This window comes from Globicephala melas, chromosome 18 (genome assembly GCF_963455315.2).
Source record: "Globicephala melas chromosome 18, mGloMel1.2, whole genome shotgun sequence".
In the NCBI taxonomy this organism is placed as follows: domain Eukaryota; kingdom Metazoa; phylum Chordata; class Mammalia; order Artiodactyla; family Delphinidae; genus Globicephala; species Globicephala melas.
In genome coordinates, this window is record NC_083331.1 from 8,502,261 (window position 1) to 8,524,659 (window position 22,399).

The 22,399-nt window shown below is 41.3% G+C and overlaps 1 protein-coding gene and 1 long non-coding RNA gene across 5 annotated transcripts in view; one reads left to right on the forward strand and one right to left on the reverse strand.

Annotated features, from left to right (window-relative positions):
- Positions 1-22,399, forward strand: part of FRY (FRY microtubule binding protein) — a 429,644-nt gene that overhangs the window by 388,668 nt on the left and 18,577 nt on the right. For all 4 annotated transcript variants that reach the window (XM_060288251.1, XM_060288249.1, XM_030882555.3 and 1 more), the window contains 8 exons: positions 2,710-2,880; positions 8,904-9,104; positions 9,677-9,835; positions 12,877-13,043; positions 14,244-14,433; positions 17,952-18,101; positions 19,274-19,372; positions 21,443-21,526. In XM_060288251.1, the coding sequence (XP_060144234.1) occupies positions 2,710-2,880; positions 8,904-9,104; positions 9,677-9,835; positions 12,877-13,043; positions 14,244-14,433; positions 17,952-18,101; positions 19,274-19,372; positions 21,443-21,526 (1,221 nt within the window). The remainder of the gene's footprint in view (positions 1-2,709; positions 2,881-8,903; positions 9,105-9,676; positions 9,836-12,876; positions 13,044-14,243; positions 14,434-17,951; positions 18,102-19,273; positions 19,373-21,442; positions 21,527-22,399) is intronic.
- LOC132593875 (uncharacterized) lies at positions 1,891-12,009 on the reverse strand. The gene is made up of 3 exons (XR_009559863.1): positions 11,944-12,009; positions 11,140-11,242; positions 1,891-2,952 (listed from the first exon to the last, which is right to left on the reverse strand). It is a non-coding gene; the product is annotated as an uncharacterized lncRNA (long non-coding RNA).

Here is a 22,399-nt window from a genome sequence, read left to right on the forward strand (position 1 = left end):
ACCTTTTTACCTTTGGTCAGCTTTTGCCTTTGGTCATGTAGTTTGGAGGTTTCAACTATGAATTACAAGTATGATATCCATCATCTAGATCAAACCCTTAGATTATTTCTCTCCATAGTATGATTTTTAATCTCAGTTCAGAAACAATGAAAGATGTTATTGGCTATTTGCTCCAGTTGGTAAATAAAAACTCAGTTATTTTAATTTTTTTAATAACTTGGATATTTTTAATAAATATGCCCAGACTTTCTTAAAAAATGTATATGTGACTGTCTTCTGCACCACCACAAATGATACACGTTCCTTTTCGGTGTAATTTTACTCTCTGTACACACATCTGTTACCGTGATGTCACTATTTCACTCATGTACAATAAAGGCAAAAATAGTGATATATTATCATGTTTTTTGTCCTATAAACTTCCACTGAGGAACTTCCCTGGCGGTCCAGTGGTTAAGACTCCATGCTTCCACTTCAGGGGGCATGGGTTCGAGCCCCGGTCAGGGAAGTAAGATCCCGTGTGAAGCGCGGCCAAAAAAAAAAAAAAAAACACAAACCAACAAGCAAAAAACTTCTACTGACGTTACAGTTGCACAAAAATGCCATTGGGCTTTGAAATAAATGAATAATTGAAGTATTAGAAGTTAGCTTCTGAAGCTTTTATAAAATTTAGAAAATTCAAATTGTGTGTGTGAGAATATTGTAGCAAAAACAATAAAAACCTCAGGGTTTGGTTTTACCAGGTATTTTTATTTCATCTATCTCACAGCATCTTTATTAGTAACCAGAAAAGAAAATAGCAAACTAAGTAATTTCCCAAGTAAGAAGTAGCAAACAGTGTCTCTGGGGAACTGCTTTTAAAATTCCAAAATGTCTATACTAATGTAGTTCATGAGCAGGTGAAATATGAGACTCATCGATTCGAGCTAAAGTGCACGTTGCTACTTGTAATCGTCTGGGAATGTGCCCCAGCCAGAAGGGTGGCCTCCGCTGAAGTCACCTTCTGAGTTATTGATCAGTGGGTTTGCTGCTGCTCCTGTGACATCATTGAGGGCAGAGGGACGAGGAGATAGTGTGGGGTAGATGGAGCCCCCCAGCCTGAAAGGGAGAGGAATGAGAGCCCTTTACCTCTGCAGTGGCATAGCCAGAGAGGTCCGTTTCTTACCACCCCTGCGGTTACACTGTCTCCTTCAGATCCAAACCGCCTGTTTCTGTGCCAGGCTTTTCTAGCTAGAAATGTTTACTATGTTACAGATAAGAAAAGTGGCACTAACAAGGAAAGGGAGGCCTCGGCTGAGGAAATCAGAAGTCTAGTCTCTCATCTCTCACTGACTAGTTGGCTGGTCCTCAGTGCTATTTATCTCATAGACCCATTTGCAATCCCTGTACAGACTGTGTGTCTTGTACCATTTTATGAAAACCTAGTGCAAATCCTATGACTGCTCTTAAACACTGGAGAAAAAAAAGAATGTTTAAAATCCATTCCCGGGCTTCCCTGGTGGCGCAGTGGTTGAGAATCCACCCGCCAATGCAGAGGACACGGGTTCAAGCCCTGGTCCGGGAAGATCCCACATGCCGCAGAGCAACTAAGCCCGTGCGCCACAACTACTGAAGCCCGCGTGCCTAGAGCCCGAGCTCCGCAACAAGAGAAGCCACTGCAATGAGAAGCCCGCGCACCGCAACGAAGAGTAGCCCCCGCTCGCCGCAACTAGAGAAAAAGCCCACGCTCAGCAACAAAGACCCAACACAGCCAAAAAGAGAGAGAGAAATTTTAAAAAAATAATTAAAAAAAATAAAATCCATCCCCCCCCTTTTTTTTCGTTTTGAGAGATATTTGTGATATTTAAATTCTTATAAATGACTTGCTTACTTTCAAGGAAGACCAAGACGTTATAACGGTTAAATAAAGAGTACTGTTCATTTTATTTAAAATCAGTCTATGTTCAGGAGAGGCTGGAGAGCAAAACATTTAGATTTATTTGAAGTCTGTTATTTCTACAGAGTTATATTAAAATGGCCCAAGTGAAATGAACCTAAACATAGAAGTTAATTTAAAAATATTAACATACTAAAATTTTAATAGAAAAAAAAGTTTTGTTTGAATCAACAGGACAGGACTTTTAAGTATGAATTATGAGCACGGCTGCTCAGCTTCTCCTCTGTAATTCAGATGAACAAGTACTGTACTTCCTGACTTATGTTTCTTTTTCCCTGCCGGTTCCTGGTTTATCTCTAAGAGGGTTAAATACTTTGCTCTCACAGTTCGTTCTACAATAACATATCTTGGCATCAGTAGTCCTTAAAATCTTTCATGATAATATGTATGTGATGTGTATGTGTGTGTGAACCTGTACAGTTTCTAACCTCGGTAAGTGCAGAAACATTGGAAAATTTCTTGGCTGCTGTAGACTGTGAACATACACTCAGTTGTCACACACACACACACACACGCATGTAGGATACACTTTTCATTAAGAAGCAGCGATTTGACTCTTGAACAGTTTCCTAGTGTGTGAACTTGCATCTTCGCAATGAGTTTAATCTGAAGGCGCCTGTCCAACATAAATAATAAAAGAGCATTCTAAAAATACCCACTTAAGGAATTAGGTGTGTACTGGAAATACAGTGCTCTGAGGAGCCAGTTACACTTTTTGTAGCACAAACAAAGAAGGGAGAGCGGTTTCTCAGCAGAGGACTCTTGGTTCGTAGGTGATTTTCTCGTCGTGTGGGGACTTGGATCTGCTGGAGCATCAGACGAGCCTAGTGTCCTCCGAGGACGGCACCCGGGACCAGGAGAACATGGACGACACCAACAGTGAGCAGCAGTTCCGGGTCTTTAGAGACTTCGATTTCCTAGACGTGGAGCTGGAGGATGGAGAGGTACGGCCAGGCTCGGTGAAAACCATCCGCTCAGCCTTTTCCTTGACTAACAGAACAGTTTCTTTCTATCTGCTAAATAATGAGTTCTTTCATTAGAAAACTGTAAAGTTTATTTTTAATCAATTTATTCCAAGTACAGCAGCCTAACTTTGGCAAAAGTCACCACAAGCTTCCTGTCTAAGCCCACAGCCAAAGCCACCAAGTTCTTTCTAAATGGCAAAGATCTGACTTTGAATGACCATACAGAGACTCTGTGTGTGTGTAGTCCAAAGGTGAACTTTAAAAAAAAAAATCACAGAACCATTCAAGGTCTGAGCCTGTTCTCTGGTACCTGGGTAAAACAGGCTAAGCATTTTATTATTTTCAATGTGCAATTGCTCTCAAGGGTTGACGTCAAAGCTTGCCTGCTGCAACCTGCGATCAGAGCCCAGGGGCCCCGGCATCTTTGTGCTGTTTGATGAAATCCTCAGAACTTGAAACTAGATTTAACATACAAGAGCTCTTGGCTCTGCTTTCAGTTGGTTCTTGACACCTGGAGTAGCTGAATTCAAGTATCAACAGGCAGATGCAGATCTGTTTATCTGAATGATAATCATGGTAATAAGACCCTTTCCGTTATGAGTCATGTTTTTGAAAACCTGGGGTTGCAAGGAGGAGCATCATTTCAGTAGCTCAGGGGCATGTTCCAGCTGAGAGGCAGGCTTTTTCCTCCTGGGATGGACACTATGTTCCCTGAAGTGGGGTTGGCATCTGTAATAAAGCCTGGTACCCAGCCTGGCATGTGGTGGGATCCACATACTTCAGCTCACATTTAACCAAGCACACTCTATTTCCCAGACAAAGAAAGGGCTTTCTGCTAGCCGTACAGTTAAAATGGAGGCTCAAATTCAAAGTTTATCATATCCTATGGCAGGTAGGCACCTCCTAATTTAACGATAAACTTGTGGGAAATGATGCTTCAAGTAACTGCTTACCTTCCCTAAAAGGATATGATTGCTGACCAATCCACTTATGTCAAGGCAGGGCACAGAGCTGGACAGGCTCTCTTGAGCTCTATTTTTGTCCTTACTGGCCACTGACTACCCTGGCTGTCTGTGCCAGCAAGGAAGAATCATGTTCTCAGAATGAAGAACGTTTTCTTTACCAATTCTTTCCCTGGAAGCAAGTTTAGCAGATCCAGTCCTTTAAGAGTGTAAAGGCACCAACTGCAAGGCATCTTTAAAATGTGTACACTTTCATCTTGAATTGTTCTCAAGCCAGTAAAAAGCATTGCAGAGTTTTCTGTTAACCATAATTAGTGATAAAGAAACCAATTTCTAAATGTGGTGAGGATTGTTAAAAAGTCTAATGCAAAATACAGCTGTTTTGAATACTTTCGAAATGATCCAGAGGTATATGGAATGTCAAAAGTTTAGCTTCCTGGTCTGAGCAACTGACCTAATCTTTGCTCTTAGGCTAGAATTCAAGCTTGGGCACCCTCTTCAGGGGTTAAACTATGGAGAGAAAAATTGATGAAACAAGAGAGGCATCATTTTTCAGTGTCAGCCAAAGAAAAATGTGTTACGTGAAGGGACCTAGGAGGAATGGTGTCAGAGAAATCAGAAACAATTTCAGAACAACTAACAAATTTAATTTCCATCAAAATAAAGTAAGGAAAACCATAGATGCCCATCACTTGAAAATAAATATTATACTAGTATTTTTCAAGGACAATAAATAATGATTACTAGGCCTTCCTTCTAGTGTTCTCGCTATTGTCCTGGCCAACAAGAACTGAAAAATCATAGTGATTATTTTATCTTGTATGATTAAGATTTTATAAGAAGTTAAAGAATGTGAAAGTATATATTTTATCCAAATAAAATTAACCATTTGAGACTATTTTGCTACTTCTCAATAAGGTTATAATAAGGGATCCTTGCGAGCTTACAGAGTGGTAGAGTGAAAATGCAAGGGCTTTGGAGTCAGGCAGGTCCAACTCTGACTTTCAGCTCTGCCACTGACCCAGCTCAAGCCTGGATGCAGTTTCTCTTGGCATCCTCATCTATCGAATGGGAGTGATAATACCTGCCTATAGAGTTGACGTAAGGATCAAGTAAGATGACCTATGTAAAGCTTTTAGCATAATTTCAGGTAGTAGGCATTCTAAATATCTGTTCCTTTGTACTGTCTTTGGTGAATAATTTCAGCATTTCCTCATCTGCGAAAGGTAAGCATATTTGGCTTCTAGATCAACACACATTTACTAAAAAAAAAGAAAATAAAAAGACAAGGTTTTTGTCATGTCTATTCCTTTTCATTAAATAGTCTCAGAATTTATTGACTAATATCTTTAAGGGTTTGCCTTTGAACTTCTCAGAATCTTTAAAGGGTGCTGTGTCTTTGCTATTAATTGCACCTCAGCAGTGAAACAGATCATGATCACAAACACTTCTGGTTTTGTGTGCAGGATCAGGTGATGCCACCTTTTTTCCCCAGCTGATGACCCTCATTAGTCTTTCCATGACGCTTCACGATTTTCTCACAAATAAAAATTCAGGCATTCCAAAAAAAAAGTGTTGAGGAGACCAAAGTTGTCACTGAAGTGGAAAGCTATTTCAGAAATTTTATTTATGATTTGTTAACCAACTACATCATCCACCGCTAAGAGGTTTGGAATTTCCGGTGTTTCATACTAATTTTTCTTTATGGGGTTAGTGTATCTTTGTCTTTAAGTTGCATCTACTGACATATATACTGTTAGCACTGTTAGTTGCTGTTGTGTTAAAACTAAGACAAATGCACTTGAGTATCTAATATAATCATTTTAAATAGACCTCTTATTTGTTTTTCTGTCCATTCAATCTGCTACACAGGAACTTCAGGTAAGACGATGCTATTTTCAATTCAGATGCACTAGTAGATGTTTTGCATCATTGCAGATTTATAACTGCGTAACTGCTTTTTCCCCCCTTCGAGAGTATGTATGCCTATTTGCACATTTACACTGAGATGTGTGTGATAGAAGTATTTTTCTTGGTTGCTGTAGAAGGGAAATATTTTCTGAAGTATAAATATGAGATAGTTTTAAAATCTTTATATGTTTAGTTCTGGAAGTTGCATGATTATATCTCTTGAGAGAGAGTGAGTTTTTAAATGTGATCTATGGAAATCCTATAATTTCTCATTAGGCAGTTGCACAGCTGGATTGGTTTTGCTGTTAAATTCTTCTTTTAAAAGTGAAATCAAGAAGCTGCATCTAACAATATACCACATATACTGCCAGTCAATTCCTTTTATTTTCCAGGAATTAGGAGCTATCTTTGGATGGTGACTATATTAAATTTCATCCAAATGAGGACCCTTTTCAAGAAAAAGGGGCCCGGTAATTATTACACTCAGACAACAGGCATAAGCTGGCATTATCCTGGGCAAACTGACCTATAATCACCCTGTATCTATGTCATATAGACTTACTCTAAGTAGGTACATTTGGGAGAACATATTTTGACCATCAAAGTTCCTTCAACAATAATTCTTATTTTTTGGAACTCCAGGATCAAAGAATACGATTTCCAACATTTCTGGAACAGTCAGTCGTGAATACTTTCTCATCTCAGTGTAAATCCTGAGTGGTTATTTAAGTTTGATAACTGACATATGCAAATTGTCCATCAGGAATAGTTAGCCATCTTCTAAATTTTCTCACACATAGAAAATCTCACTTAATCAGTGAAACACTCTTTTGGCTTTTGACCTTGTAGGTAACATAAAATGCAAATGTGACATTTGGGTGTGGGGAAGTTGGAAGGTGGCTCTCCCAATAGGGGTATTCCTGTGCTATGAGAAGGCCCAGTTGACTTTTAATCACCACCGACTTTAACGTAGACTAGGCTACTGTTCCATCTCAACCCCTCAGCTACCACCGAGGAAACAGTTTCAACATCTTTGCCTCTAATGGAGGTATTGCATCCTCTTGCAAGACACCCAGATATTGTTCCTGCAAGAACAACTTCCCTGACTCCCAGTTCCCATGCCTGATTGATTCAGATCTTCACCTGAGCTGCAATCAAATTAACAGCAATGGCAGTCTATACCCAGTGTAGCATTCTCTGGCCCTAGGTGTCTGTATTTCTCTGCAAGCTCAGTGCAGCCCAGGTTCAGTGTGGGAGACATCCAGAACTGCTGCCTGAGTTCATCTAACCCATCCATTGATTTGGTAGAAGAGAATCTGTTTTGGGAATTAGGTTTTACAGTTGTACGTTTTTCCCAGTAACTTTTACATTCTTTTTTCTCCGTATTGTAATCTCATTTTTCTTTACCCTCTTTATTTCTTCACACATTGAGTTTTCTTTTTCTTCCTAGAACTCTTGCCTCTTCCACATTTTTTTCATTTTTTCACTGAAACAGCTATTTTAAAACACCAGCACAACAGTCAGCCTTTTCTACCAGGAAAAAAAATCATTTGGTGGTAATTTATCACAGCACTTACAGATAAAAGGTACAAATACAGCTATAAACTATGGAAAGCATATTCTGAGTCTTATAATCAAACAGTCCTAAGAACAATCATAAATATCATAAATGGGGTGAATAATGCTAATTTCCATATCATATCCAGAATGTGTTCAGGATTCTTACCTGTTGCCTTCCACCATGAATAGCCAAAACAGACTTTGGAAAAGCTAAGCATCTATTATATGAGAGATCTGTGAGAATGGTAAGATTCATTTCATTAGGAGCCAGAAAAAATAGACCCTTAAAATCAGAGGAAAATTAATAAAGTTAATGCTCATTAATTTTAATAGTAATTTACATCTCTCACTGAAATTATATTATTATGCTATTTACTGAGCTCTCATCAGAAAGTTATTTATGGGAGTTCCCTGGTGGCATAGTGGTTAGGATTCGGTGCTTTCACTGCAGAGGCCCAGGTTCAATCCCTGGTCGGGGAACCATCCCACATGCCATGCGGTATGGCCAGAATACAAAAAAATAAAATAAAATAAATAAAACATCACATTTTAAAAAAAGTTATTTATGTCAGTGAACCATCAGTGTTTCAAATGACTGATATAAATAAGATCCTGTGCTAGATTTTATTCAGATTACCTATTTGTTTAGGTTAAAATTTGCTCACCAATGAGCTAGTAATATTTCTCTAGCTTTATTCCTATCTTAACAGAGAGAAAAATAAAACCCAGATTGGTTTTCAGAAAAAAAATTTTATGTGCATCACACAAGCTTATTTAATATCTGATGGTTTGTAGAGAAAATCTGAGCTGTATCTAAAATCTTTAACACTCTACATTGCCACTTAGCCCAGTTCTCAGTGCAAATGTACAATCCAGCAATAATCCTTGGTACCGAGTCAGTCCATTCAGGTCTAGGGAAGGAACTGTTTTCTATATTGGGACAATTATTTAAAGATGAGCCTAAAACAAAACTGAAGCCTTGCTGCTCTGGCCTCTGCGTAGTGCATGATTGTCCGACTGTGCCCAGCTGCTCTCTGATACCCCTTAACGCTGCATTTTATCTGTGAAAACTGCTGCGGCAGAAACAGCCTGGAATGTTTACCTAATGCTCTTCTACTTAATACCCAGGGGGTGTGGAACGTGCCACAGGCGGAGCTCCTACTTTTTCTCCTTCTGAAAAGAGTACTAAACAGGGGCGGGGTTTGGGGAGGGAACATCTCTTTTGAAGTTGTTTTAATATTAACAGTCTCGTTCTGACAGATTTTTGTTAACACGGATCATTTAGAGAGTATCCCAAAATCAACTTGTTAAAACACAAGACGTTACCCACTGTGCCAGAGTAGAGTGTATATCATGTCTACCTATGATTTAATCCTCATTTTGGTGAAAACAGTGTGCTTCTTACTACTTTTCACATCATGTGAGCAAAATGTTTGGTGCCCAAGGCCATGAGGGCTTGAGAGTTCATAATGAAAAATTTTATTACTAAGCTGTGGCTAATCGACTGTGTAAAGACGTGAGTGCAGGAGGATTCGGGCCTTAAAAAAGCAGCTGATGGTGTGATTTCAGGGCGAGAGTATGGACAATTTCAACTGGGGAGTCCGCAGGCGTTCTCTGGATAGTCTGGACAAGTGCGATATGCAGCTTCTGGAGGAGCGCCAGCTTTCAGGAAGTTCTCCCAGCCTAAATAAAATGAACCACGAGGATTCCGATGAGTCCTCCGAAGAGGAGGATCTCACCACCAGCCAGATCCTGGAGCACGCTGACCTAGTAAGTAGGAACTCTCCACCTACTCTTCCCAAGACGTTGGGAGACTTCTTTTTGTGATTCAAGCAGTAGTGCAGTTTCCAGTTGCAGCTAAAGAAACTTGCTACAGCTGCTAAACTCAACTCTGAAACATAAGGTGGTGTCTGATTCTAACCGGTCTCTTCTCTGTAGGTTGCAAATGGAAACAAACACTGGGGTTTTTATAAGCCCTGAATGCCATCAAATCCGTTCAGGCCTAGATTTTCCCCAAAAAACTTTTATTATGCTGAAATCTTTTTTTTTTTTTTAATTCCTCAGACATCTGAAGTTTGAGGAAATATGACACAGACATTTTGATGGGGTTATCTGGAAATAGAAGTGTTTGTATTGCTCAGTGCTGGGCCTTGCCAGCCAGTGTGCTTAAGTTCTAATGACAGTGAAGTATGTAAAACAGTTATTACCTGTCCACCAAAAACTAGCTTGTACATTGGTTTGTACTCTTATGTAAAGAATAATTAGAGAATGGGATTAAATAATTAAATAATTAAAGAATGGGAATGCCACACTCTCTTTTATTTCCTATGCTTTCTCAACAGATCATGAATCTCTCCCCTTCTGAAGAGACTCATCCCATGGAACTCACGACCACCTGTGATATGACCCCCGCTGACCCTCATGCCTTTAACACCAGAATGGCTAGCTTTGACGCTTCTCTGCCTGATATGAATAATCTTCAGATTTCTGAGGGTTCAAAGGTGAAGAGATTTTGGCAATCGTTGATTGTCGTTTTCTTTAAAAAAAAAATGTACTTCCAATTTTCTGAGCATTCTTAGCAGGTTATAAGTGGAGGGACTATCTTTATTTTCTTTCTTTCTTTTTTGAAGTAGTTGAGTTTGTGCCCCTAAACCTAGGTTTTGAAGTTGCTTTATTCTCACAGATCTGAGTGGCCATCTTGCTGTTGGTTGAAGGAGATTTGATTTGAGGTCCTTTTAAAATGAAACATTTTGCATTTTCCATAGAGCACAAACACTGGTCGTGTTTTGCCATTTGATTAATGAAAACAAATTGGTATATGTCGGAGATTGCTGAGACTGGGAAACTGCTGTTCTTTGTCATGACTTTTATAAAACAATCTGCTAAGTGAGGTGTGGGTGTATGCGTGTATCGGGGGGGAATTTTTTCCTATGTGGGAACCAATTTTACAATCTGTACATTGATTCTGTTCTCGCCTTTGGCTGACTATCAGAATTTTCAATATCAATCACAGTATTATGCACAAAACTGTCCTAGCCAGGCTCTCTGAGGAGAAAAGTAAGTAAATGGATACAATTTCCTGATTTAAAAGGTCAGCTTTAAAAAAAAAAATCTAAAAATGTGTATTTCATTTAAGGTTTATTTTATCAATATTTCCATAAATGACCTTGTCCATAAAACTATCAACTCCCACACTGTGTTCACATGTGTGCCCACATAAATGCCCATTAGTACAGAATTTTATTTTCTTACATTAGAAATACCAAAATAACCTATTGCTGTTAGGATAAAGTTTTCTTTGTCTTTAGTTTGGTTATGGTGGTATAAGTTTAAGGAGAAAATGAAATAGAAAAAAATTTACAAAAGTATATTCTTTCTGATGCTTCTACTAGAAAAATATAATACTGGCTATTCTGTATTCTTTTACAGTGTGCTAAAAAGTATGTCTGTGATCTAGCAAAATCTAATCTACTTTAAACCAAGGGCAACCAATGAAACTGCAATCACCTAAAAATATTGAAGCTTAAAAACTAATTATTTCTAAGACTTCCCCATTGCAAAAGGACTATGCTTAGGATTCTTAGAATTAGCAGAGTCCTTTTTTAGCCAAAAAAGGGGCCAGAAAGAAAACTGTCTGAGATTAAACTTCATGGAAAGGACATCACAAAATAAATGTGAAGTTATTAGCATTTATTATTTCTCAGTCTTGCAATAGTCATTTTCTCAACTTTTCTATTTTGAATGCTAAGTTATATAATTCCTTATACAAAGCGTTGCCTAAGGAGTAATATTTTCATGGACTCACACAGAAATCTATCAAGGATTCTGTCAAGGAAAGGCTGAGTCTAATTTCTGAAAAGCTGTATCTGTTTTTCACATCAGCTGGGCTTCTGCAATGTTTGATGTATCTGTGATGTCAGAAAGAGAAAATAGAAAATATTTTTATAAGAACTCAGCCCACCCCTAATAGATTAAGTCTATATACACTAATAACCCAGGCCAGTCAGCAGTCTCGTTGGAACCACTCTAGTTTTAAAAAGCAGGAAGATGTAAATCAACTATACTCCAATAAAAATTAATTTAAAAATAAATAAATAATAAAATAAAATATAGTGCTCTGCCCACTCATCAGACACAAGAAAGCAGTGAATCTTCTGGCCAAAATTAAGCTGGTTAACTGCATGGCTATCAACCTAGACAGTTACTGTTTACGTTCATAATTTGGGGTAAAGGATAAATGAGTTTTTAACAACAACAACAAAAGTTATATGAAGTGGACCATTAATGAAATTCTAACTGGACAGAAACTAAATATTTTTTAATGGCAATAGTAAATGTTTTAAAGATAAAAAATAAAAATAAAATAAATAAAAAGCAAGAAGCAGCAGATATGGATACGCCTCTGAAACACAGTATTTATGAGCAATTCCTTCAAAGACATGAGATAACCTATTTCTCTAACATATCTGTAAACATTTCTAATTTCCCTATTTAATCCTAGACCCAAAATACTAAATGGGCAGCCAGATGTCAGCCCACGATAACTCTCTAATTCATATATACATCTATTTCGCCTTGATTTTGTTTTTGTTTTAAGAAAATGACTCACTGAACCACGTATGTGTGATTTCTTCCTCTCCTCTTCTGCTCTGTGATCCAGTTGCCTTCCTTCCTCTCCCAAAGAACAATCAGTTCTCCAGATGATTCCCCCTGGCCCAGGTTCAAGCCCAGCCTCTTTTTCCATTTGACTTGCTACGTCTTTTTCCTGCCCCTCGGTGATCCCAGCTCTGCCTGCCCTAGAGCCCTTTCATCTCGCAGATCATTCTACATTTTATAGCAACGTGAGAGCAGCCTCTCATATCTATCATCTTCAAGGGATATTCCCAAGAGTAAAGCATATGTGTATATGGATCTCGGAGGATTTTCAGCATGGAAAGGCCTGTCAACGTGGCAGGCTTGGTGAATAACTCTGGATCACTTGTGAGCACCGCAGACACTTCTGGAGCCTTTATTATGCCAGGCACTGACAATTCTAAATTCTAGTTTCCATAGGTAATATTGGACATATTATATAATATATTGGAGAGTTAACTCCAGATAACTTGCTTTAGAAGACTGGGGTTGTACAATGAAAAGAGTTCTGAATCAGAGATGGTGTCTCTAGTCCCAGCTCTGGCTCTGATTATATACCTGATATTAGGCACGTCCTTTTCCCACGTGGAGCAGCTGTTTCCTCGTCTATAAAATATGGAGATTGGACCAGGGGGTCTCTACGGTCTCTTCCAAGTTTAGCATTTTATACTTCATAAGCGTGGGTCAAATATGGTAATCTACTGAGAGCCTCTTTGTGAACTCTCCCGGAAAAGACTGAAAAGAAGATAAAGAACAGTACTTCAGAGAATTCTTGAGCTCAGTTATAGAAATTGACTCTACCGTAGCTAGAAGACAAATGCCCCCAATTTCTATTACTCTCAGGATTGCAGATTTTCCTATGGATAGTCTTACATATTGGGGGGATCCTTTTCTCTTTTTATGTTCCCAGGTCAGCGCTGCCCAGGAGGCGGAGGACACCACCGTGCACGAGGATGATCTTTCCAGCTCCATCAACGAGCTCCCGGCAACGTTCGAATGCAGCGATAGCTTCAGCCTGGATATGACCGAGGCAGAAGAAAAAGGCAGTCGAGCGCTGGACCAGTTTACTCTTGCCAGGTGAAGAGTGTACAGGGCACATCGTGCTGGCTTCACTCTCACTCCAGCTAAATGTCAGGCTTGTGCTGCTGGGACTTCCTAACAAAGGAGTCCAAGCGGACATATAACTTGGAGGGCTCTTGGCGGGTGGGAATCCTCCAACCCCAGAGCAGGGCCTATGCGGAACCCATAAAGCCCTGGAGTAACGTAAAAAGCCAGAGGGGAGCCTGGGGACATGGTCCAGGCCTTGTAAGCTTTGAAAATAGGCAAGCTTGGCAAGGCTTGGAAATAGGGAGTTCTTTTCATTTTGAGTTAAAAGACCAGAACAAGAGGCCCCTTCTGAGCCAAATACCTACTCTTTTTTTAAGTGGGTGGCTTTCAGCCTCGTGGCTGACATTTCTGAGACAAGTGAGATCTAGTCAGAATACAAATAGGAAAAAATATAGAGAGGATAGATTTTTAAAAACCCCACTAATGTGGCATCTAGAATAAATCACAAATAATAATGCTACAGATTTACTTTAGGAGAAGAAAGTCAGAATCCTAAAATCACTCCTCTGAACGGTGAAAATAAGAATGAAGTAAAAGCTTCTGATGTGGCTGGACAGAGGCCTTCTGTTATGGTGACCCATATCCGTCCATCAGAGAAACAGCTTACGGTGATACCTAGAGAAGAACTTTGACTTTTCACAGTTCGTTCATTCTTCTCTCCTTTCTTCGTTCCTCTCTGTCTCCCCCTGCATTTCTCTTTTTTCATTTCCTTTCCTCTCTCTGCCCTTTTCTTCTGGGCATTTATGTATCTGCACCCACTAATACTGTCCCTCCACAAACGAAAAGTGAAAAGATTCAGAAATTTACTTATCACTTATTGTATTGAAAAATGAAGAGGACTGCAATGGGCCACAGCACAGGAATGAATGTATCCTGTGTGCGGGGAAAGGCTGTCCAGGAAAGTGAGGGGCAGTTACTGAAGGCTAAAAGAGGCACCGAATCTGTAAAGGAAATCCGAGTGGGAGGAATACCAGAAATTCTACAGGTGAAAATTCTCTTTTCTAGAGTCAGAAAAGAATCTTGGAGAGACCTCTGAATGGGAGCCAGGCTCCCAAAGCGACCCGAGCGGGAGGAGTGGGCAGAATGGGTGCCTCGGGGTGAGAACTAACACAGGCTGGCAAAGGAGAGGAGGACGCCACTTCCTGACGCTGCCGTTTGCCTTCGTTCCAGCTTTGGAGAAGGGGAGAGGGGAGTCTCGCCGCCCCCCTCGCCCTTCTTCTCGGCCATCCTCGCTGCGTTTCAGCCCGCGGCCTGTGACGACGCGGAGGAGGCGTGGCGCAGTCATGTCAACCAGCTGCTGTGCGACTCGGACGGCTCCTGCGCTGTGTACACGTTCCACGTGTTCTCCTCCTTGTTCAAGGTACGGCGCCCGCGGAGGGGGCCACAGACGCGCAGGGGCTTCGGTCTCCGGGGAGCCAGCCGGCCTCCAACTGAAGGGGTTAAGTGCAGGGTTTATACTACTTTGTCCTCCTGACATCCTTCAGTCTCCTCTGACTTCATCCTTTCTCCTCCTCAACCTTCATCTACTCAGCCTTCTCAGGCTGGCACTGTGGACACGCTGCGCTCAGGGATTCAGGCCGCCGTGCTGTGCCCCTCGCTCCCCCACTCTGGTTTTCACTGGCATCATCAGTCCCAGGCAGGCAGCCAGGTCTTCAGGACCACAGGGTGGCACCTTCTGCCAAGCCCAGCCTCCATCTCTTCTTTCCGCTTAGACCTCTCCTCTGTCTTTTTAATTCACTGTGTTTTTCCTTGTCTTTTATCTTTCCCCACCATGAAGTCCTTCAACGTGCCAGCCAGTGAAACTTTTCTAGAGGTTGAGTTCTGCTGAGTATATCACGAGATAGGCAAGGTAACGTAGTTGGACTGAGGGATGGAGCCCTCTGATCTCCTTCAGGAAGAGCCATGGGAAAGGCAGGGAAATGAGGAATTACATAAAAAGTGGAAAATGAAAAAACTGGGATCATCTGCTTTAAATGATTTCAAATTCAGGAAGCCATAATTTAGTTAACATAAAAGTCAACTTGGTTTTTGAGCCTGGAGGCCCTTCCATTTAGGAGAAGTATATACCAGTAGTACTCAGAGCTAGTTTCTCAGTATTCTGAGTGTTATTCATGCTGCTGTCTCTCAAGGTTTTCAATTTACTTTTCGTGAGACCTGTTAGAAAACTGAATGGACAAAAACTAAGGTGGTGTCTGAGATGCACTGGGGGCTGGAGGGACTGTTAGCCTGGGCTGGGCTGCTGAAAGATGAGAATCCAGAAACACCCTAACATGAAGCCAGACGGAAATTTTAGAACAACAACTACTATCCACAAGCTACCATTTGAGGTACATTTAATTGTTAAGGATTCAGGAGCAAAGTAATTTATTATATTGTTCTAAAGTCAATTTGTAAATAATGGTTAATAATGTATATTTAAGTTTGCCTGTTGTAGTAATTTTTTCTTATTACGGTTGCTAGACCCTTCCTGCTCAATTTTATAGTCCTGAGCAGTACTTTTCCCTCTGCCGACAACTGTCATCCCCTCTTTTCCCACAGCTGTGCTCCCAATGACATGCAAATCCCTGATCGGCTGTCACTTCAGTGAATGACGCCTTCCTTTACCTCTTTCTGCCTGGCCCCCACACACACTTGGGATCCCGAGCCAATTGTAGTTGTTTCTGTTATACTTGTCACACTTGTTTAGGTGTCTGTCTCCCGGGAAAGGGCAGGTAATGGTGTCTTGCTTTGATTCCCCAGCAGCTGGCACACAGTGGCTCACACACAGTAGCTGCTCAGTAAATGCAGAAAGAATGAATGGGGAAAAAAAACCTTTTTAATGTAAATCTTAAACGTACAGTTTCTGACTTAATGCCAGTACGGCAATAGACTGTCATGTGAGCTGGGACGTGGGGCTGGGCCCTGGGAGGTACATTGGGGTTTGGATTTTTTTCATCAGTGTATTGGACCAATTTCTAAGGAGCTTATGCACAATAATAATAATACGAATGTGTACCTCCTATTTCAGTTTTTAATATTACATTTAGCTTTAAGAACTTTCTCAGCTGCCATCAAATGCTCTGTGATTGAGAGCAACACGGCTAGCAAAATCGGTATTAATCCAATATGCTGGAAATGAAACACATTTCAGACATGCAGTCTGTTAATCTTTCGTCATGTCCTCACCATGGCTGTTTACTGTTTTCTAACATTTTTCCTGTGAGTCTGGACACCACGTTTCCCTGTATTTGGTTGGATTTTGGATGGGGTAGAGAGCAGGTAATTGCAAAAATAATTTGGTTTTAAAAACAAGGAAATGGTTTCTAAAGGTCCAGCATGGGTGGCTTTCCAAGTGTCTCAGTGTATTTCCTTCCTGCTGCTTCTGTGTTAGAATATTGTCATTTGATCACACAGTGTCACCAAATTATATGATATTTTTATATGGAAGTCATATGTGGCTCTGAAGTTCCCTGAAAGATCTAGCTTCTCAGTACAATAAAAAACAAACCCAGGGACTTCCCTGGTGGTCCAGTGGTTAGGACTCCACGCTGCCACTGCAGGGGGCACAGGTTCGATCCCTGGTCAGGGAATTAAGATCCTGCAAGCTGCTCAGAACAGCCAAAAAAATTTTTTTAATACAAAAATGAGCCCAGATCTCACCATATCCTTAAGTAAGATGGAAAGAAACCAAACTATTTGCAGGACCTGGATCCTACTCCCGGCTCTGCCACTCCACTAGCTGGTGACACGTGGCATTTCCTGTTCCTTTCAGCAGCAACATTCTGTCAAGTTTTTTTTTAATTGCACATAAAACTAAAAACACCATAAAGGCATACGTATGTTATGTGTTATAACAAGATTCTCAGAGGTATTAAATAAAAAATAAACAATATGTAACATGGTAGGCATTTTTCTAGTATAACTTGTAAGGAACCAAGAGCCTGCTGCTGTTTTGGGGACCTGCTAATTTCCCCATAACAGGGCAGAGAGGATTTCTCGTGGCTTAGATTCTCCAACTCAAAAGGTACGACATCTCTTGGGGGAAAGCCAGTGCCTACAACCAGAATTATTTTTTGGTTAAATATTTTGTTCCTTTGTTAAAGATGTTGTGTGTTGGAAGTTGGGGCTAAAAATGTTCTCATTTTGGCACTGACACAGGCCCAGTGAGTCAGATTCTTCCCAATTATGGTTTTTCTTCAGGCAGTGTAGGGGGAATAGTAACATTTAGGAAGCATTATAGGTTAATGGAAGGGATATGAACTTAGAAGTCAAGCTCATCCTTACTCTTTCACTTACTAGTTGCATGACCTTGAGTCCTTTAACCTCTCTTAACCTCAGTTCCTTCACCTGGTTGTGAGGATTGATGAGTTGATGTGTGCAAAGCTATCGGACAGTTACAGACTCCTAATCAGAGGCGCTCTCACAGGGAGACAGGTCCCATGAATTTACTCTTTCATTCGTCAGAGGCTTTATGGCCCATTTTAGTGCTCTATCTCAGGGAGCTGTGATCTTGGGAAACAGATTATATCTCATGACCTTTTTCTTCTCACCCACATTGAAATAATCTCAGAAATTCTCACTCATCTGACAAACACGCTAGGCAGACTCAGGCTGCCGACCGGCGCTGACAGTCAGCAGAAAGCAAAAGCAGCATTTATTTAAAAGATTCTATGAGCACCCACGCATTGGGAAATGACATTTTAGGAAGAAACTTTGTTCACACTGGGTGATTACTCACTTGACTTAAGACATTCACTCTGCCCCTATCACCCCCCCCCCCCGCCACTACATGGAGGACCTGTGCTCATTTGATAGTTTTATGAAGATCAGAAAATAGTTTTTTCTAGTACAAAAGTTAAAACGTGGCCGTTTACAAATAGTAATTATGTTGCCTTTCAGAATATTCAGAAAAGGTTCTGCTTCCTAACCTGTGATGCGGCCAGTTACCTTGGAGACAACCTCCGGGGCATCGGATCCAAGTTCGTCAGCTCTTCCCAGATGCTCACCTCCTGCTCCGAGTGTCCCACGCTTTTCGTGGACGCCGAGACCGTGAGTATCTCAGGCCTGCTCCCGCGGCAAATGGCCTGCCCAGCTGATGGTATGGAACTTCAGGGAAGCACACGTGTGTTGTGGTTTGTTTGAAAGACACTCTCAGTGTTTGCGAGCCGCGCTCTGTTGTTCTATGAGTCCCAGAGGCCTGGGCCGGCACAGGAATGACTCTGCATGGCCAGCCCAAGCCAAGGCAGTCACTGCAGGGAATCAGGAGGAGGACCCCCTCTGTGCTCCCTTCGCGGCCTTGTCGCTTCTCTCCAATGACTCTTGACTTTGAAGGCTGAGAATATGGTGAGCTAACCCCCCAGAGCAGACCTAGCCAGTCCCCACGATGCCAGGTTGGCTAGGCGGATGGGTCCCCAGAGGCAACGATGTTACCACTTTCCCTACTTCCAAGAGACTGAATGCCCTCTGGATGGATTCATCCAGCCGAACTGCAAATGATGAGTTTAAAAGCAGGAGTCCCCAACCCCCAGGCCGTGGACCGGTGCCAGTCCGCAGCCTGTTAGGAACCAGGCCATAGAGCCGAGGTAGGCGGCGGGTGGGCGGGCGGGTGAGCGAAGCTCCATCTGCCGCTCCCCATGGCTCACATTACTGCCTGGACCACCCCTCCCCCACCCACCCCACCCCGTCTGCAGAAAAATCGTCTTCCACGAAACCGGTCCCTGGTGCCTAAAAGGTTGGGGACCGCTGGTTTAAAGGATGATTAAAACAGTCCCTGGCTGACTGCTGAATCGTGACTTTATAAATATAATACTAATGATTTAAAGTACAGATTAAATACAAAATCAGTTTGAAAACCTATTTGGCGGTCTGTCTTCACATTGCTTGGAGTATTACTGGATGAAGACACTAGAGTCCATGCATAAAATGGATGCTGTATCTTAATGTGGGCTTCTGTGGAATACTTGTTAAGATTTGTCCGTCTATACTGATATGGGGAAGATGGATATTTTCACAGGAGATTTTCATTAGCAGTATCCAATGCAATTGCCGCTGATAGTGGAGCTAAATTACAAACTGCACAGCTTATTAAAATGGATGCTACCAACCCCCCCGCCCCACACTTTACATCTAGATACACTTCTCTTTTCTCTCTGCATAGCCATGCCTTTGTCTAGGTGTCTCTCTGGAAGTTGTTTTAATACAAATTATTTTGCTGTCTTTAGCTCCTTTCTTGTGGACTTTTGGACAAGCTCAAGTTCAGTGTTTTGGAACTGCAAGAATATTTGGACACCTACAACAACAGAAAAGAGGCCACCCTCTCAGTAAGCTTTTATGTTTCTGTGCATATACATTTAGTTAAAACCAAATGAACCCAACCACTGTGAGCTCTTGGGAGGCGATGTGATTTACCCAAGAGAGGCTCTTTTGGGAGAAGACAGATTTCATCTATTCTTCTGTGAAGGACTACAGTTCCAGCTTAATGGTGGCAGAACTGTCAGTACTATGGATTATATAAAAATTATACCTACAAAAGAGAAATTTTTCAGCTTTCGATTTTAGCCCTATAATTTCCCTACCAAGAAATTGGGGAAAGTGGGTATCTGCTTAATATGTCAGTTTATCAACATTATAACTTTTCTTTTCTCAGAAATTTAAAATTGTTAATTACTTCCTTCCAGTGTTCGCCTCACCCAAAACTGGTTGAGACGGATCTCATCTCTCTTCTCCTTTTTTTTTTTTTTTGCGGTACGCGGGCCTCTCACTGCTGTGGCCTCTCCCATTGTGGAGCACAGGCTCCGGACGCGCAGGCTCAGCGGCCATGGCTCACGGGCCCAGCCGCTCCGCAGCATGTGGGATCCTGCCGGACCGGGGCACGAACCCGTGTCCCCTGCATCGGCAGGCGGACTCTCAACCACTGCGCCGCCAGGGAAGCCCCTCTCTTCTCCTTTTAACCACTCTCGGTAGCTGCTTCTCCGTCTCCGTGGTTTCTCTTGGCCTCGGCTCCTGCTCTTTACTTTTTTCTTCCTTCAAAGATGTAAATTGTAAAATGTTAGAGCCAGAAGTGATTCAGAAACCATCCATGCAAACCCCCTGATTTCCAACAACTTCCATGTGTAATTTCCATGGGGCACTTCCTATCATATACCAGTCACTGTAAAAAGAGCATGGATTTTAAGTCAGATGGACTTGAGTTCAAATTGCAGCTCAGTTACTTAAGGGTTAGTGACCTTGGGTAAGTTACCTCCTCTCATCTCAGATTCATCATCTATAAGACAGTGATAATAGTAATTTGCAGAACTGTTGTAAGAACATAACGATTATAACAGTCATAGCAGTTGTCATTTCCTGAGTCCTTTCTATGTATCCAACAACCTGATAAGTTACATCTCTTAACTTAAATCATGTAATGCTTACAACTACCCTGGGAGTTGCTATTATTATTCTCATTAGCTAGGAGGTAGCATAGCGGTATTGAAACCCAGGTCTGTGGGATTCAAAGGTCCATGCTCGTAACCACAACACGATATTGCCTTTAAAACAGAAATAATATATGTAAACTGCCCAGCACAAGTGCATCATACATAGAAGATATTCGTTCTAAAGTTACTGGGTTTTTGTTTCTTCTTGTTCTTATCTCATGACCTGTCAAAGAGAGGTCTGACATTCTACTGCAACAATTCCCTTTGTCTTCTATTTCTGTGGCTCTTTCGCTGTCATTGATTTCCAGCTTCTCAGTCATCAGTTAATAAAAGTAATCCTTTCATTCTGGTTGGTGAACGAGCCAGTCTTTTGATGTCAAGTGTGAGTTTCCGTTCTTCAGTGCTTATTGTTTTCTGCCCAAAGGTTCCTTTCACATCTGTACTAGTTACTATTCCAGATACTTAAGACCGGCAGAATCTTTAAATAGCTGGGCTATTACTATAATAGCCTTTCTTACAGTGAAATAGACCTGCCTCCCAGAAGCCGCCTCAAAATAACAGAGGAGAAGGTGTTCCATGAGTCAGGATGTATTGTCCAGGATGACCCAGCCTGCGAGGAAGTGTTGGACCTGTCTCCTAACCTCAGTCGTATGAAAGGTTTCTAACCATATGTGAATTTAATCTATACATAAATTTGGAATGGTCTGGTGAAACCATTCTTCAGGGTGATACATCACAACACTGAAATGATAAATGTTGAAATTTTTAAATGACCATCACTGAACCCATCTAAGCAGATATTTTAATTTCAAATTATTAATCTTTAACCAAAAAGTTTTCAAAAAGTCGTTATATAAAAATTTTATTTTACTGTGATTAGAAGCTTAATCTATTTTTCCTGACAGAATTGATTGTAAGAACATTCTTAGGACATCACTGAATTTACCTATGTCTATCTCTTTCTGACAACAGTGGCTTGCAAACTGTAAGGCAGCATTTGCAGGAGGATCAAGAGATGGAGTAATTACCTGTCAACCAGGGGACTCAGAAGAAAAGGTAATAAAAGCCTGTTAGAGTTTATCTTTTCTGTGCTCTGACTGTGTGTTGGTGTTGATCTACCCAAGAAGCGTGGAACTTGAAAAAGGAAGAGGCAGAATGAGTCATCCCATACATTCACATGACACCTCTAGAGTAAGAAAGAATGACATTGGCACCAAGCATGACTGTGTTGATGGGATTTGGGACGGGCGGTCTTCTTTTTGGAAAAGTAGAAGTATAAAAATAACCTTTCTGCTCGACGCTAACTATACTAACCATTTCCTAATAAATCTATTCTTCATTCAGAATATAAAACCAAATTTCATTAATTCTTCACTGAACCACTTAGTTCCTTCAATGAAGAAAGTCTTTGTTGACCTTTCAGCAATCACTCAGACTTCTTTTTTCCTCATTTAGAATTGCTTTAAGTACACACCTCAGACCAGCTGGCTTATAAACGTACGTCATATTGTAAGGGAAACTGGGCAGAAAAGTGTGAACAGATTAAGATCATTCAATTCTGCAGTTACTCCTGTGACCCCCGTGGTGGGTACAACAGTGAATTCTGCTCCGGGTGGAGCTTCTGATCTGTTCAGGGAGATGGACGTTAACCAACAGTCATGCACGCGTAAACCGTGACAAGTGCCCTTAAGGAAAGGAAGGAACAGTAAAGCTATGAAAGAATACAGAAGAGAACCTGGCCTACCAGGAGGGCAGGTCTGGGATGGCTTCTCCACAAGGTACCATCTAAGTGGAGATCTCGGCTCTGAGCTAGTGCAGGGGGGTGGGTGTGCGAAGGCCCCGAGGCAGGAGGGAACCTGCCCCTTTCCAAGGACTGACAGAGCCTGTGGGGCTGGGCGTGTAGACAGTGACAGGGAGACAAGTCTGAGT